General features: G+C 35.8%; 4 protein-coding genes and 1 pseudogene across 5 annotated transcripts; 2 read left to right on the forward strand and 3 right to left on the reverse strand.

Moving 5' to 3' along the window:
- The first annotated feature begins 1,522 nt into the window (after window positions 1–1,522).
- LOC123220927 (heterogeneous nuclear ribonucleoprotein 1) lies at window positions 1,523–5,245 on the forward strand. 2 transcript variants are annotated; one of them, XR_006503165.1, is made up of 3 exons: window positions 1,523–1,847; window positions 2,841–4,136; window positions 4,645–5,245. XR_006503165.1 is itself a non-coding variant. In XM_044643535.1 (2 exons), the coding sequence occupies exons 1-2, from the start codon at window positions 1,626–1,628 to the stop codon at window positions 4,002–4,004; spliced, it is 1,386 nt and encodes a 461-aa protein (XP_044499470.1). In that variant the 5' UTR covers window positions 1,523–1,625; the 3' UTR covers window positions 4,005–4,375. The 2 variants fall into 2 exon arrangements, 1 of the variants encoding a protein (XP_044499470.1); XM_044643535.1 differs by lacking the exon at window positions 4,645–5,245 and having other exon boundaries at window positions 2,841–4,375.
- Window positions 5,246–5,872: 627 nt separating this feature from the next.
- On the reverse strand, window positions 5,873–8,224 carry LOC123219953 (60S ribosomal protein L23). The gene is made up of 4 exons (XM_044641927.1): window positions 8,090–8,224; window positions 7,373–7,657; window positions 6,244–6,285; window positions 5,873–6,134 (listed from the first exon to the last, which is right to left on the reverse strand). The coding sequence occupies exons 1-4, from the start codon at window positions 8,100–8,102 to the stop codon at window positions 6,052–6,054; spliced, it is 423 nt and encodes a 140-aa protein (XP_044497862.1). The 5' UTR covers window positions 8,103–8,224; the 3' UTR covers window positions 5,873–6,051.
- Window positions 8,225–8,639: 415 nt separating this feature from the next.
- LOC123221843 (eukaryotic translation initiation factor-like) lies at window positions 8,640–11,129 on the forward strand. Its single transcript, XM_044644772.1, has 5 exons — window positions 8,640–8,935; window positions 9,262–9,430; window positions 9,551–9,676; window positions 10,685–10,750; window positions 10,838–11,129. Exons 1-5 carry the CDS (start codon window positions 8,655–8,657, stop codon window positions 10,883–10,885), a joined length of 690 nt encoding a protein of 229 aa, XP_044500707.1. The 5' UTR covers window positions 8,640–8,654; the 3' UTR covers window positions 10,886–11,129.
- Window positions 11,130–11,217: 88 nt separating this feature from the next.
- On the reverse strand, window positions 11,218–12,052 carry LOC123221844 (protein PROTON GRADIENT REGULATION 5, chloroplastic-like). Its single transcript, XM_044644773.1, has 2 exons — window positions 11,594–12,052; window positions 11,218–11,494 (listed from the first exon to the last, which is right to left on the reverse strand). Exons 1-2 carry the CDS (start codon window positions 11,867–11,869, stop codon window positions 11,390–11,392), a joined length of 381 nt encoding a protein of 126 aa, XP_044500708.1. The 5' UTR covers window positions 11,870–12,052; the 3' UTR covers window positions 11,218–11,389.
- Window positions 12,053–12,928: 876 nt separating this feature from the next.
- On the reverse strand, window positions 12,929–15,038 carry LOC123221731 (annotated as a pseudogene).
- Between the last annotated feature and the right edge of the window lie 379 nt (window positions 15,039–15,417).

Raw genomic sequence — 15,417 nt, forward strand, 5'->3', positions numbered from 1 at the left:
ATGACACTTCACATCGACTAGAATCTATATTTGAAATATCGTTGAAACTCTCATACTTAAAATGTATATCTCTTTTGTTAGTTAAACTATTTTAATGTCTTAAATCAAGGCAAACTTCTCCATGATTTAGGGTTTCAGAAGAAGCAAAGGTAACGAATTAGTGAGTCCAATACACACGGATAGATTTTATAAAAAGGTTGAGTTTGACTAGCCGAGGACACGGAAGGAGAACAGTGAAGAACTAGAATTTTCTTCTAAAAGTCCATTTTGAGTGAATTAAAGAATATATATTAACAATTTAAAAATTTTAAAATTTTATTTAATAATAAAATCTAATAAATCTCACTGACAAATTCATAGATGAAAGGAAAAATATAGTTTTTGAACTTAAAATTCAAAGGTTACGGTCTCATAAAAAATAGGTGGCAAATAGTTTTTTAACATTTTTTTATTTCAGTTGTTTTCAAATTTGGATGTTAATCTGATATGTGTTGTATTAACTTGAGATTTACAACAAAGTAATGTATTCAAATTTACCATGTAATCAAATGCCAAACTATTTATTCCCACCAAAAAATTCATCTTTCATTAAGTTTTTATCTTTTAAATTTAAAAAACTCTTTTATTTATTCATACACAATTAAAATTAACCAAATTTTTAGTTTAAAAATTTTATTTTTTTTTTCTCGTTAAATTCTAAAAACTAACAATTTTTACTCTAATCCAAATTTTAAAAAATAATATTTCGCCTTTATAGTTTATTTTTCAATCACTAGCACCATCTTTGACAGTTTTTCCCTCCTAACACTTCCTTTTTTTTGTGGTTTCTCTCTCCTCATATTTCCTCTTGAACGGCCATTCAAGGCATAAAAATAAAACTATTTATCTTCTTAAAAGAAAACGAGGAAGACCCTTGTCTTTTCAAACAAAGAGTTTCATCTACCCAGTTTGGATGGTTGGTTGAAAGGAGAGATGAAAGTAAAAAGATTGTCAAAGAGAGAAAAAGTATCAATAGAGAAAGGCTACTGACGATGAAGTTAGTGATTGTAAGATAAATCTTAGGAAAAAATGTTTTTTTTTTTAATTTGACCTAAAGGGAATTATTGACTTTTAAGATTTATGGAAGAAAAAAAGATAAAATTTTAGTTTATTTTTAATATTGTAGATAAAATAATAATTTTATCTTTAAAACTAATAGACTCAATGACCTATAAATTGGAAAAAAAGTTTTCAAAGTTAAAGGGTAAAAACTGTGAAAGAAGCAATAGTTGGGTGGGAATAGTCATTTAGCCTATAATCAAAATAAATATTCTAAATTAGTCATGTGCACATCACGTGATTTAAAAAAAATCTACAGGAAATTTTTTTACTCGATTGAAGTCTGTCTTATTCACGGGCAAAGTTGCCATTTTCCACCCCAGTCCACACATCGTTCCTTACAACCCCCAAAATAAATCACATCTCACCCGTTCACATTTAAGCCAAACGAAATCCTAGCCCTTCAAATCTCGTAGCTCTTTTCCTTCAATGCTCGTTCACCATAATATCTCTCAGTCGCCCACGAACTCCATCATTCTCTCTCTTCATTGACCCCAAAACCCACTATCAAAAAGATCCATAAATTCATGGATTCAGATCAGGGTAAGCTGTTTATTGGTGGGATTTCATGGGAAACAAGCGAGGACAAGTTAAAGGATTACTTTTCCCAATATGGCGACGTTTTGCAGACCGTGGTTATGAGAGAGAAAACCACCGGGAGACCCAGAGGTTTTGGTTTTGTGGTTTTTGCAGATCCTTCCATTCTCGATCGTGTCCTTCAGGATAAGCACACCATCGATGGACGAACTGTGAGATATATCTAGGGCTAGCAAAATATTCCTTTTTTTCAAATTTTTTTTCATTTTACTTTTGATTTGTTCTGGTTGGGTTTGTGTTGTTTTGATGTAATTTAATGGGAAATTTAGGGTTTTAGTTTGTAGTTTATGGTTTTTGAGTTCTAGGGTCTTTTTTTCTTACATTTTGTTTTATCATAATTTAATTGGCATTAATTTAACTGTTGAAATTGATTGTTAGATGTTTAAATTTTGGTGTTAATTTTTTTTTTTTTTTTTGACATTTTGCACTTAATGGATTTATATATTTGATGTCTTGCTGAGATCGTCACTCTCTGCAATCGCTTGGTAGTTTGTGTCTGAATGCAAGTTAACTGTGCTGAGGTTGTCAGCCTAATTGTTTGAAAGACATATAAACGGGACATGGGTAACATTGAAAATTAATTGTCGAGGGGTGGGTTCTCAGCTTCGAAGGATAGTCTATTTAATGCAGTGCATGTGTGAGAAGTGATATAATTTATGCTTTCTTGTACACTTGGCATTAAGCTAGATAAATGTAGTGTTGTATGTTTGATAGAGATATTCTGTGGTTACTGTAGGACACTATTTAATGTTCTGAGCAATATCTGTGCAGTGATTATAAACTTGCTATATCAGCTATATTGAGGTGGCAGCATCATGCAACGATCATCTTTTACTGCACTGACATCTTTATAGGTGTCATTGACTGATAAATTTATCGGATGTGTGAATTCTTGAGTATGAAATCAAATAACAGTTTTTTGGTCTGGACATCTCTTAAATTTGGACGTCTAATAGTAGTTTATTGAGGGTTGGAGTTCCCTGCCCTCTACGCTTCTGTTTATAGCCATTCTTGTGCATTGTAAAGCAGCTTGATCTTATTGATGATTTTGGAACTTTGAAGTTTTATGTTATTTTGTTCCTGTGAGCTGTTTGATTTTATCTGAATTTCTGGGACATTGCCAATGTTTATTCTGCATTGTTCAGGTTGAGGCGAAGAGAGCCATGTCAAGAGAGGAGCAGCAAACATCAGCCAGAACTGGAAACTTCAATCCTTTTAGAAACAATGGAGGTGGTGGGAACATCAGGACCAAAAAAATATTTGTTGGAGGGTTGCCTCCCACTCTAACTGAAGATGGATTTCGTCAATATTTTGAAGGTTATGGCAATGTCACTGATGTGGTAATCATGTATGACCAGAATACTCAACGGCCTCGTGGATTTGGCTTTATTTCCTTTGATACTGAAGATGCAGTTGACAGAGTTTTACATAAAACTTTTCATGATTTGAATGGTAAACAAGTTGAAGTGAAACGGGCTCTTCCTAAAGATGCCAATCCTGGAGGAGGTGGCCGTAACATGGGAGCTGGTGGTTCTGGTTTTGGTGGTTATCAGGGTTATGGTGCTTCTGGTGGCAATTCAAGTGCATTTGAGGGTCGTATGGATTCTAATAGGTACATGCCGTCTCAGAATACTGGAAGTGGCTTTCCACCTTATGGTTCATCGGGGTATGGTACACCAGGCTATGGATATGGTCCATCCAGCAACAGTGTCAGTTATGGTGGTTATGGCAGTTACGGTGGTGCCAATGCTGGGTATGGTGGCCCTGCAGGTGCCGCCTATGGGAACCCAAATGTAGCTAATGCTGGTTATGTAAGTGGTCCACCAGGTGCACCCAGAAGCTCGTGGGGTACCCAGGCTCCCTCTGGTTATGGTACCATGGGCTATGGAAATGCTGTCCCTTGGGGTACTGGTAGTGGTGGTCCTGGTTCAACACCTACGGGTCAGTCTCCTAGTGGGGCCACTGGTTATGGGAATCAGGGTTATGGTTATGGTGCGTATGGTGGAAGTGAAGGTTCTTATGGGAATGCCTCTGGGTATGGAGCTGTTGGTGGACGTTCTGGTAGTGTCCCAAGTGGTAATGCTGGTAATCAGGGTGCAGGAGAATTGCAAGGGAGTGGTGGCAGCTACATTGGAAGTGGCTATGGTGATTCTAATGGAAATTCAGGGTATGGAAATGCAGGTTGGAGATCTGATGCATCTCAAGCTTCTGGAAATTATGGAGCTCAAGCCAATGGTCCTCATGGTGGACAAGCTGGCTATGGTGGTGGATATGGTGGTGCTCAGGCCCGGCAAGCCCAACAACAATGATCAGATTGCTTTTTTGCCAACTGGACCATAGCTCTATGCTTCAGACCCATCTCTTTGTGGATGCGGTCATGCTCTCTTGTTTTCTGCAACAAATGGAGCAGCTCACCTTGATGTCGTTGCTCTTTGGGACTGGTTGGATTGCTTGAATCCCATTAGTTTGCAGTACTATTTTGATAGTAATAAGAGTAGTTTCAAGGCATGTTAGGTGCCAATCTTATTTAGTATTTGCTATTGAGTGTAGTTTAAATTTGGCGTGCTTAGAATTGTTTACTTGCGGAATTTTCTTGTCTGTCGTAGTGTTTAAGCTATAGTAGCTTTATATAACTTTATTTATGTTGGTTTGAGTGCATTATCAAATTTGATTTCCTGCATACTAATTTAGATGCCTTTGGAAATATAGTGATAGGTTGCAGTGCTATGTTTTATTTTGCATGTTAGTAGGATAAGAGTGCATTGAAGCTTCTTACTAATAGCGATAGCAGTGGAGCTTTGGGTCACTCGGGTTGATCACTTCATGGTGTTTAGCAGTAATCGTAGTGGTAGTTGACAGTTCATAGTGGATAGTGATAAATCATAGTGGTAGTTGACTTTGAGGATGGCATAATCATTTTCCCCCTGTATTTTGCCCTTGTGTGTACAGGAGGAGAGATGTTCGAGTTCTAAGGTGGAGTCAAGTGCCCACTCACGGCTGAACCCGAGCTACATATTCGGGGAGTGTTCAGTAAGAGGGTTTTTTCAGCGTGGAGTGGGAGTGGAAGAGAACTTTCAGTTGAAATTGTGAAATAACCTGAGAGGCCATTCCCCAGCCTGGCGGCCAACAGTGTCATATTTTGGAGATTCTTTGCATTACATTTCAAGTCATAAATTTCCTGATCTTCATACTGGTTTGTGAATTTGATGAACATATGGAATGTATAGCCTAAGCTGGTTAGCTATCTCTCTTTAAGCAAGTTGGCCAAATTGTTTTAGGATGCATCAGAATGGGTCATAATATTTGATTCCAGATATTTAGAATATTAGGAAACTTTTGTCCTTTAGAGGATTTAGCTTAGTTTTTGAATGGATTAAGAACTTCCATTACATCTGTTCCAAGATTTATTTCTATCTTCTTTTGTGTTGATGGCCGTTTTACGCTTGCAATGCATTATGTCAATATCAATCTGTACCACATTTGCTGTTGAAATGTGCATGTAGAATAATGTTCTTGAGAGATTTCTACGATATTGACTGTTTGCTGATAATCACAAGCTTGAAGTACAGGGATTTTGTTTCATCTTAGTTCCTCACCCCTCTTTCCTTTAGAGTCGTTGCTTATAGCAAGTCCTCTTTGAAGAGTTCATTACCCAAATTGAGAAAAAGGAAGTAAAGTCTATATTCAGCTTTGACTTTACGAATTATTTGTCCTCCTTGGAGAAAAGTCCTCATCTCTCTCCCTCAATGAGGAGATAAGGTCAACTCTTCTTAGACAAAGAGACTCTGTCTTTTCTTTTTTTCGTCGCACGGAAAGCCGGCTGAACAATTCCAATGGTGAGAGACAACCAACTAGAGGAAAAAAAATGGAGAAAATCGTCGAAACAGAATGTTTACCATGGAGGGGAAAATTAAAAAACCTGAGTGTTAAAAGGAAAAAAAATGAGTTTTTAAAATTGAAAAGATTTTAATAAAAATAAAATTATTTATTTATAAAATCTCAAAAGGAAAAAATTAAAATAATATACTTTTTAATATTATAACAAAAATTTTAATAAAAATTGAATGTATAAATATTTGAATTTTTTAAAATTAGTTGAGTGTGAATTTATAATTACACCGATCCTTAGGTTGGAATAAGTCTGTTGGCCTTCTGAAAATGAATAAGGCATAATGAATTTGGCAAAACAAATAACATCGAAATTATATCACTATCCAACAAAAACTTCATAACACATCTGAAATCCAAATAACAAAATTCTTGTCTTCGTCAAGACAAAACAGCTTTACTCCTATCACAATACTTGAAAAACCGTCTAAAAGGCAGATAAATGTAGAAGATCTAAATGTAGAGCTCTTAAACAATGGCATTGGCTGCACTTGCAATCCTAGGCCAAAGATCAGCACACTCCTTACCAATCGGACCAGTGATTGCGGAACCTACAAAATTTGTACCCAAAGGAAATTGTCAACAACAATCAATGAAACACTTTTTAAAAGTTTAATTGACACTAATGCTTTTAGCAGAAATAATTTGTCTTGGGCATACCTTTCATCTCTCCCTTTGGATTCACAATAACACCAGCATTATCTGAGCCAAGAAAAACAAAACAACTGCATCAGAAACTAGCACCAAAATACTCATTTGTCTTCTGCTAAGTTACACCATGAAAAATAATAAAAAGAGAAATTCATTGTTTAAATATGTGTAACATAATGTTCAATGAACCGGCAAAACAGGGCAACATTTAAGCTTTAAACATTGAGAACATAACATTGAGAACATCAGACTGAAAACATATGAAATATGGGAACATTAGAGTCACAAGAAGTATAAAGCCCAAATGGAGCAGACCTGATGAGCAGAGTCATTTTTCCAGACTTGTAACTGTATCAACTTTTGAGAATCAAGGTAAACACCTGACTTATGACTGGTGAACAGAGATGATTAAAGCCAGATACCAGAACCATAGCATGCTCAATATGATCCTATAAAGCTCCCAAATCATCTCTTCCTAATGTTAAAAAGTACATCTTTGAGCCAAATGAGGACAGGAATGCATCTCTAGATTCAAAAAAATAACAACTATGCCAACCTGACATCGTTGATAACAATTTTACCATCCAGTAGTAGGGTAATTTGGTATTTTACTATGGCTGGGTATGGGAGGCTAGAGAAACCTAAATAGCAATCCTTCAGCACCACTTCACCGGTAAAACAGCCAAGCAATGCCAATATAAAATAACATAAAATATTCATCAGACAGTAGACACTAAAGAAATGTGTCGAAATGCGAAAAGCAAGATTCTACATGGAAGGAATCCCACTCGATATAAAATTCGACTACTATGATAATATAGCTGGTCTCAGGAAGCATCCAATCATAATACATACACAGACCCAAAATATGGGAGATATGTATGCATCAAGGCACTGCTTCACCAGCAACACCTGTTTACTTTGTAGTGGTCATGATAACCCTAGCAGCTATGCATGTGAATAACACATCCAATAAGTTTAAATTCAATTAATGACCAGGGGACACCAGCATTTGTAAAACACAAATCAAAGCAAACCATACAATCACAACATAAAATAAGAATTACACAATCAACAATACATCAAGTCCAACCATCGACACAACAAACAAACAGCACAATGAAAACAGAATTCTAACCTTCAAAGTACATGTAGACACCATCCTTTCTGCGCCAGGGTTTGCGCTGCCTCACAATGACAGCGGGCATAACCTTCTTCCTGAGATCAGGCTTTCCCTTCTTCACAGTGGCCATCACCATGTCTCCAACACAAGCAGATGGCAACCTGTTGAGCCGACCCTTGATTCCCTTCACTGAAATGATGTAAAGGTTCTTTGCACCAGTGTTATCAGCACAGTTCACAGTTGCTGCCACCGGCAAACCCAGTGACATCCTGAACTTGTTACCAGCTGATCCTCCGCGTCCTGTAGCCAAAAACAACAAAAATAAACCTTTTTTTTTTTCCTTCAAGTATCACACCGCAAAGCTACGAGACCACCAAAAATAATTTTGAAAAAAAAAATTCTTCAAATTAAACAAATAACTCTTCTTAAAAAATCAGTGAAAGATAATTTGCTATGAAAATAATACTTGTCTCACAAGATTTAAACAGGACTAAGCTCCCTATGAAATTAATTAAACATTTGAAAATGAAATCAATTTAAGCCCATAAGAAACATGGATATAACGTTAAGATGGATTCGTATTCATCTTATCAATAAACAGATAGATCCTTAAACAAAGAAAAAGAATCAAATCATACGATCTATCAAATCACTACATCAGAAATTGAGACGAAACGTTAACGTATATAATAATGAACGAAAGGGAACCCAAGCCAAGAGAAAGAAGCTGACCTCGCTTCGACATCTTCGACTGCTAAAGGGAACAACAACAAAGACACGAATTAGGGTTTTGTGGTATTTATACACGGCTAGCTTTCTAGGGTTTTTCTTATATTTTAGTGAAGTTCCAATTTTAACCACAGACTTTTTCTTTATTACCAGATAGATACGGCCCGGATCTCCTAGGCTGAATTTCCTCTCTAATTGGGCCAGGGCCCAGTGATGGGTCAGAGTAGAAGTCCATATTCGCCAAAATACTGCGTTCAATTTTGAAGACAAAAGCATTGTGGCTGGTTTCCTTCCGAATAGACACAAGCATATGGGGCGAGTGGGGGCTCATGGCCCCATTGCACTTGTAAAATATTTTGTTACATCCTTATACTCTACGTTTTGACATTAGCAACCCTTTATTTATTTATTTTAATCTAAATAACCTATTATTTAACACCACATTTATATTTATTTTATTTTGTTCTTCTGAAATGTTAAATATATTTTAATTTATTTCTTTTATTACCAATCAAATGCATAAGGGGTCTGATGTCTTACTTCAAAATCTACTTGGAGTCGACCCTCAATGGGCTTTGTCAAGATAAGCCCATTAAAAGGCTCCTTGTTAAAACCAGGGAATGAAGGAGCGATATATTTGTTGGTGGTTGATCTTGAAGAAAGGCAAGAAACGATGGCAACAAGTGAGGCGGCGACCGCGACAGCGGCGGGGACTGAGGCTCAACCCCACAAATTAGAAAAAAAATGGACTTTTTGGTTCGACAACCAATCCAAGCCCAAGCAAGGCGCTGCTTGGGGGACCTCTCTTCGCAAGGTTTACACTTTCGACACCGTCGAAGAATTCTGGTGGTACATACCCTAAAATGTCTCTCCCTCATACACTTTATGTTCGTTAATTTAATTAATGAGATTGATTTTTTTTTTTAAATTGATTTGAGTTTCTTTTGTTTTTTTTTTTTATGTGTAAGATTTTTCTGTTTTGACCATGTATTTTAATGGTAATGTTTGCGGTTTTGTATCATGCAGATTATGCAATCACATTTCTCCTTTTTTTTATTTCAAATAAATTTGCTTTCCTTGCTTTTTTCTATAAATATCCTTTTACTTTTTGATTTAATTTAGTTTTTTTTGTTTGTTCCTGAAAATGCATTCTTCTGTTTTGTTTTCTTTTGCAGCTTGTATGATCAGATATTCAAGCCCAGCAGATTGCCTATTAATGCTGATTTCCATTTGTTCAAAGCTGGAATTGAACCGAAATGGGAAGATCCCGAGTGTGCTAGTGGAGGAAAGTGGTCTGTCACCAGCAACAGAAAGGCTAACCTTGAGAATATGTGGCTTGAAACGGTAAGTTTTTTTGAACTGCCAAACCATTTTTTGTTTTTTAAAAATTAATTGTAACTCTTGGCGGCTGGTTTTTTACTGTGACTTTATGTTTATCAATTCAATCGGTTTTCTTTTGTGCAGATGATGGCTTTGATTGGAGAGCAATTTGATGAGGCAGATGAGATTTGTGGCGTCGTTGCAAGTGTACGCCCAAGGCAGGACAAACTTGCGTTGTGGACCAAGACAGCCGCAAATGAGGCTGTCCAGGTACGATCTTAGGATATTTGCATATTTAATTATAGGTATTGGTTGTACTGAGCTGATTTATAACTGTGTTATTGAATTTAATTTTTGGCTATTAAATTAGTTAACTCTTATAAATTGTTATTGATAGTTTCTTTTTCAGTACAACATCTTTTGATGCTTGAGTGTGCTAATATGTACTCTCTGCTTGCTACTTGAATCTAGATTTTGATTCAAGTAATAAGTTTATTAGTACTCTGTCTAATTTAAATGCACGAGAAAATATTATCTTTATGATGAAAATAAACCTAATTTTTTGTTCTCTTTACAACTAAAAGACCTTTTAATTGATCCTTACCATGTCTATACTTTCTCTTTTACAACTAAAAGTTGGAGAGTAGCTATTTGAACAACATTGGGGGATTCATTGAGAGTATTTGACGTAAACTTAAATATGTAGTGGCTTTCCTTTTCAATATATTGCTTGCTTAGAGAGGTAGCCCCTGTCACAAATCTTAAGCAATATGGATAGTAGTTCTTGGTTGTCAAGAGGAAGGGTGAGTTCTGTGCTAAGTTTCTCTCTGAAGCAAGGTCATGTTTTACTAGAGGTAACCTTGCCTCGTTTTTTGCTTAGTTGGTTAAACTTTATATTTATGTTGGTTCTTGTCTGAATGTGTTATATACACCTTTTTGTATTTGTTTAGATATCTTTCATCAGGACTAATTTAACGTGACATTGTTTTTGAAATCTTAGTCAGGTTTTTTGGAATTCATCTTTCGTTTTAAGAAATTTACTATTGTTTCACGTGTATGACATCTTACATTCCATGAATGACCTTTTAGATGAATTTTTTATTTGTGATTTACTCCATTGTATGAAGAATATATGTTTATGCAATGGAATAGCTTTGCATGAACAAATTGGTCTAGGCTGTGATGATCTTCCTGCATGTCTGTTGTTGTTGGCTATAAATGCGTGCATGTTAATTTTTAATGTCGTTTCTTAGTTTATATTACCATGAACCTGTGTAGATGGGCATTGGGAAGAAGTGGAAGGAGATCATTGATGTCACTGACAGGATTACTTACAGCTTCCATGTAATGTTCCTTATTATTTTTCTTTTTTCTTTTTGGTTCTGGTTATCAATGCTCAAATCTTTGATCTCTCTTTGTTGTTCATTGCAGGATGATTCTAGAAGGGAAAGATCAGTGAAAAGCCGATACAATGTGTGAACTCACAGTGATGTTTTTGCAGCACAGGGCCTGTATTCTTAGTTGCCACACTATGGCTAAAGCTAATGAAACTTTTCTGATAATTTAAATGTGTTGCAAGATGCTTTTTTGGTTGTAATGTAATACATGGTATTCCTTGTTTTTGTTGTAATTTATTTTCGCAGACACAAACTGAAGTCTTCATATACTGGATGTGTTGTTAACTTTAGAATTCTTTACTGGTTAGTGACTGATTAAAGATTCCCCTGCCTCCTCAATCATCTGATAATGTTGCCAAAGGGTTTTATATTTCACCTTGTTATTTCCATATTCTAATAAGGAAACGCTACAGCTGAAGGGAAGAATAAAGACCATGTAAGAGATATTCTAGTTACATTCTGTTTCTGGGTAAATACTCAGAAAGAAAGAAGTATGCTTACATGTAACAACTCTTGAAATGAACTATAAATTTAAAAGCATTCATGTTACTGACTAGTGACAACATGAAAAACATAAGTGGTGTTATCATGCAAGGAACCCAAGTCTTTCACCATTCTTCTTCGCCAAACGAATCAGCCCTTGCCTCTGTTTTGCATCAGCTCCTATTGATTTGCAAAATTCTGTAATCACCTGCCAACATTTCACATAAAATAAGATCCAGCAATTTTATATTGACACAGCATATTATAGAAAGTAATACAAAAATGTAACTGGAAAAACAACAGATACCTGAGAATGCAAAGCGATAGCTTTGCCTCTAAGCTGATTGAACCGCTTCTTCCCAATAATTTGGCGAGTGACAACAACGAGAGGAGCAAATAAGCCTTTCCCTTCATTGACATTCTTCATCATAGGCGCTGATTTAATGGGCTTCGCCACTCGAACATTTGGCACTGACTTAACCAACATGGGATAATCTTCACCGCTCACTGAACTTCCCCAGTTTCCATGAAACGATGAACCTAAACCTACCTTAAACCCAGTTGCGGATATAGCAGTAGCCATTGCAAAACACTAAAAAAAAAAAAAGGGCTTCTCTAGTGGTACGCTTAAAGCTTTAACTCTGCTGAATGAGAGTTTTAGAGGGTGGGTTTGGGTTTCTGTGTTGGTGAGTATATGATCCTGGAATTAAAGGATATTTTGCCTGTGAAATTTGAGAGCCTCAGGTTTTTATTGGCGGGTAGCGAGGGAGAGAGGTTGGTGAAGCTTTAAGAGCCACACACTAATTCTGGTGGCTGGAATTGTAATTCCTGTTCACACCGAACACGTACATTATGGTCTTCATTTGGAATGGAGTGAATGGGATTTTCCCAGTCCAAAAACACTTTTTCATCTTTGATAAATCACATTTTTTACTCTGAATCAAATCAAATTAAAGAAAACTTAACCTATATTTTATCATTTAAAAATTAAAAAAAAATTATTTAAAAAACCCTGTTATGGTCTTCACTTAAATAATATGACCTTTATTTTTTTTTCTTTTGTAAGGTTTAAACCCAAGAATTCAGTTCCTATAATTCTTTGAGACTCAATTAGATATAATAATTTTAAAAAGTAAAATAGTCAAAGACAATATAATAATTTAATTTTTTGAGACTCAATTAAAATTTATTTTTCAAAATTTGATTTTGAGCAAGAAAGTGTAAGGGTAGAAAAGTGTTGTAGACCAAACATGTGGGAAAATGTAACTCACTCGTTCGGAGAAAATCTGAATCTGGGATTTTAGTGGCTCTTTGGATGATGGTTCATTAACCATTTCGTTTGATCGAGAAGCTTGGGAAAAATGTGCCAACAGAAGTAAAACTGGAAGGTTAGGAGAATATTCTAAGTTTTGTACCTTAGACTAATGAAGATAACAACGTGAAATTGAACAAATAGTTTTCTATCTTCCATTCCAACATGTTTAGTTCCTACCATTGCGGAAAGCCGGTTGGCTACGGCATCTCGATGAGGCCATTTTCAACTTGCAGTCTACCGTTTGATGTTGATGTTAGTTCAGGCTCATATGAATTTTCCACTTAGTAATGTTGTCTTGTTTGGGACCAGACAAATTGAACACGAATATATCTTAAAAGGTGAAATTCAGTTTATATTAAAAAGAAAAAAAAAACCTGTCATAATCTAATTACAAACTCACACCAACTCCTTTTACAACAAATGAGGTTTTGAATGAGAAGCCCCTCCAACATGCTGGAGGAAAGTCTTCGTATGGATCAATGAATGCTGGCATGTTCCCCGGACGCGAAAATACAACCTGCATTATAGTATAAATGAAATTTATAAATGGATCATCTATGAGGTCTTTTAACAAACGTAAGTTACCTGGTAATTTCTGAGCGTTCTAGACTTTGAATCCAGCTGCACAATAATCAAAATAATACTCTCATGTCCTAATGAACTTCTCGTCGAATCCCAGAGCAAGAATTTTGCTGAAATTGAATTCAGTTACGTCAATATACAGAGTTTTGGTAAACAAAGGTAATGTATTAGACAACTTCTGTGTTAACATCAGTACCTTTGATTCTCAATGAAATTTTTTCTCCAACATCGGAGTGCTTGGTAGAAATGGATTCCTATATTTTCCACATGCTCCACACTGCAATAATAGAAGAAAGAAAGAAGTTAAATCAGTGGAAAAGATAAAAGCCAAATATGAAATTGTGCCTGGTGAATATTGTTTATATGTACCTGAGTCTGGATGCAGAAGCCATGGCTGATGTTATCCTACTTAATGAAGGCACGCATGCACCAGGGAAAATATATTCCTTTATAAAGTCTGAACTCAGCCTGTACTCATTGTCGCTCTCTTCCAGCATCGATGTGAACTATAAAACATCAATTGAAATAAAGGCGATGCTCAAACAAAAATAAGACTCATCTTTGTGAAATACGGAATGTGTGAGCATTTAGCTTAGCATTTGCAACCATATATCAGCATTACCTGTGGAACGAAAAGCCCATTGTCTGCCAGTTACTGATTCGCAGCAACCGAAAAATTTCTCCATGAATTCATGGCCTACAGCTTCAATCATCTCACTGAGAAAATACATAAGCAATCATGTTCTTGAAACCGGAATGTTATGATTATTTGTATAATACTTGGTGGTAGACGAGCATACCAGGAAATAATTCTGTCATATTTGTTGGTTTTATGCAGTTGGCGATAGTCACGGAGATATAATCTGATACGATCCTGAAAGCAGGAAAGGTTAACCTCATGAACAATGTGATTTGGCTCCAGCAATATTATTAACTAAGGAATATCAAAATACATCATTTACCTGAAGACCAGCTTCCTTTACTTTCATTTCAGCATATTTCAGTTGCTCTTCAGAGAGAGTAATGCCTGTGTATTTGCATCCCGTTCGATTGACAACTTCAATGGCTAGGGTTCCCCATCCACATCCTATCTCAAGAACTTCATGATCTTTACTAACTCCTGCCTGGATGAATTAGATAAGAAAATTATAAGCATCATCATACCAAGATTTTTGAAATTTCAATGAATTTAAGCAGACTCACTTTCTCAATCAGAAGAGAAACTTTTCTCATTTGGGCAACATTCAGGTCTTCATCTTCGCTCTGTATAAGAATTTGATGCATAATTCAGCGTATAGCTCCGAAGAAGATCGATTCTTGGTATGACCTAAGAAAGACAGAATTGAATTCAAACCTTAAACACTGCACGAGAGTATGTCATTGATTCGTCCAAGAACAAAGCGAAAAGTTCATTGCTGTAGAAACACAAGCGAAAAGCAGTAAGTTTAGACATGAGAAAAACTAGCAATAATAGCTGTTCCAGGAATTGCCCAAAAGACATTAGTTGTGAAAGAAATTACGAGATCGTAGTGACAAGATATATTCCTGCGAGCTTGTGTAAGAGTATTTTGCCTTGAAAGATGGCGAAAAAATACTTTGCAGAAGCAATACCAGCTGTCAGTAACAATGGTGACCACCAACCTCTAAAGCCAATGGAAGGAAATTCAGATTAAAAAAAAAAAAATCTAATAATAATATCATATTCAAGTACTTCACCAAAAATCACTGTGTACCTTCTTTAATTCAATTTGGAGACAGAAGAATCAAGATCTCTGTTGGCAATAAGAATCGGAAATATAGCCAGCAGGGAAAAAGTTTTTGCAATTAGACACATACAACAGAATTTGTTTTCTGAAATCAATCAGTATCTTACCATAAATAGATTTAGAAAACCTTCTTCTTTGTCCACAAATGTAAAATCTCCATTAATATATGAATCTGCAAGGCCTAAATCAGCCTGTGTCAAAACCTGACAACAACTGAGCTCATTAGCAGTTGCGAAAATTTTCTTTAGAAAAAAAGATGTCTTCCTTAAGTTAAAGAGTATACCTTCCAGTAAAACTGAGGATTATGAACTCTCAAAACAGTTTTCAGATGATAGTTTTTCTTGGCTTCCTCGAGAGTAAACATTGTGCCTCCTTCCTCCAGTAAACTGGGATCCAAAACCACACTGGATCAGTAACTTTATATAATTTATAGTAAATTTAAAAATAATAATAATATATGTAACTTGG

This window comes from Mangifera indica, chromosome 7 (assembly GCF_011075055.1).
Source record: "Mangifera indica cultivar Alphonso chromosome 7, CATAS_Mindica_2.1, whole genome shotgun sequence".
NCBI lineage: Eukaryota > Viridiplantae > Streptophyta > Magnoliopsida > Sapindales > Anacardiaceae > Mangifera > Mangifera indica.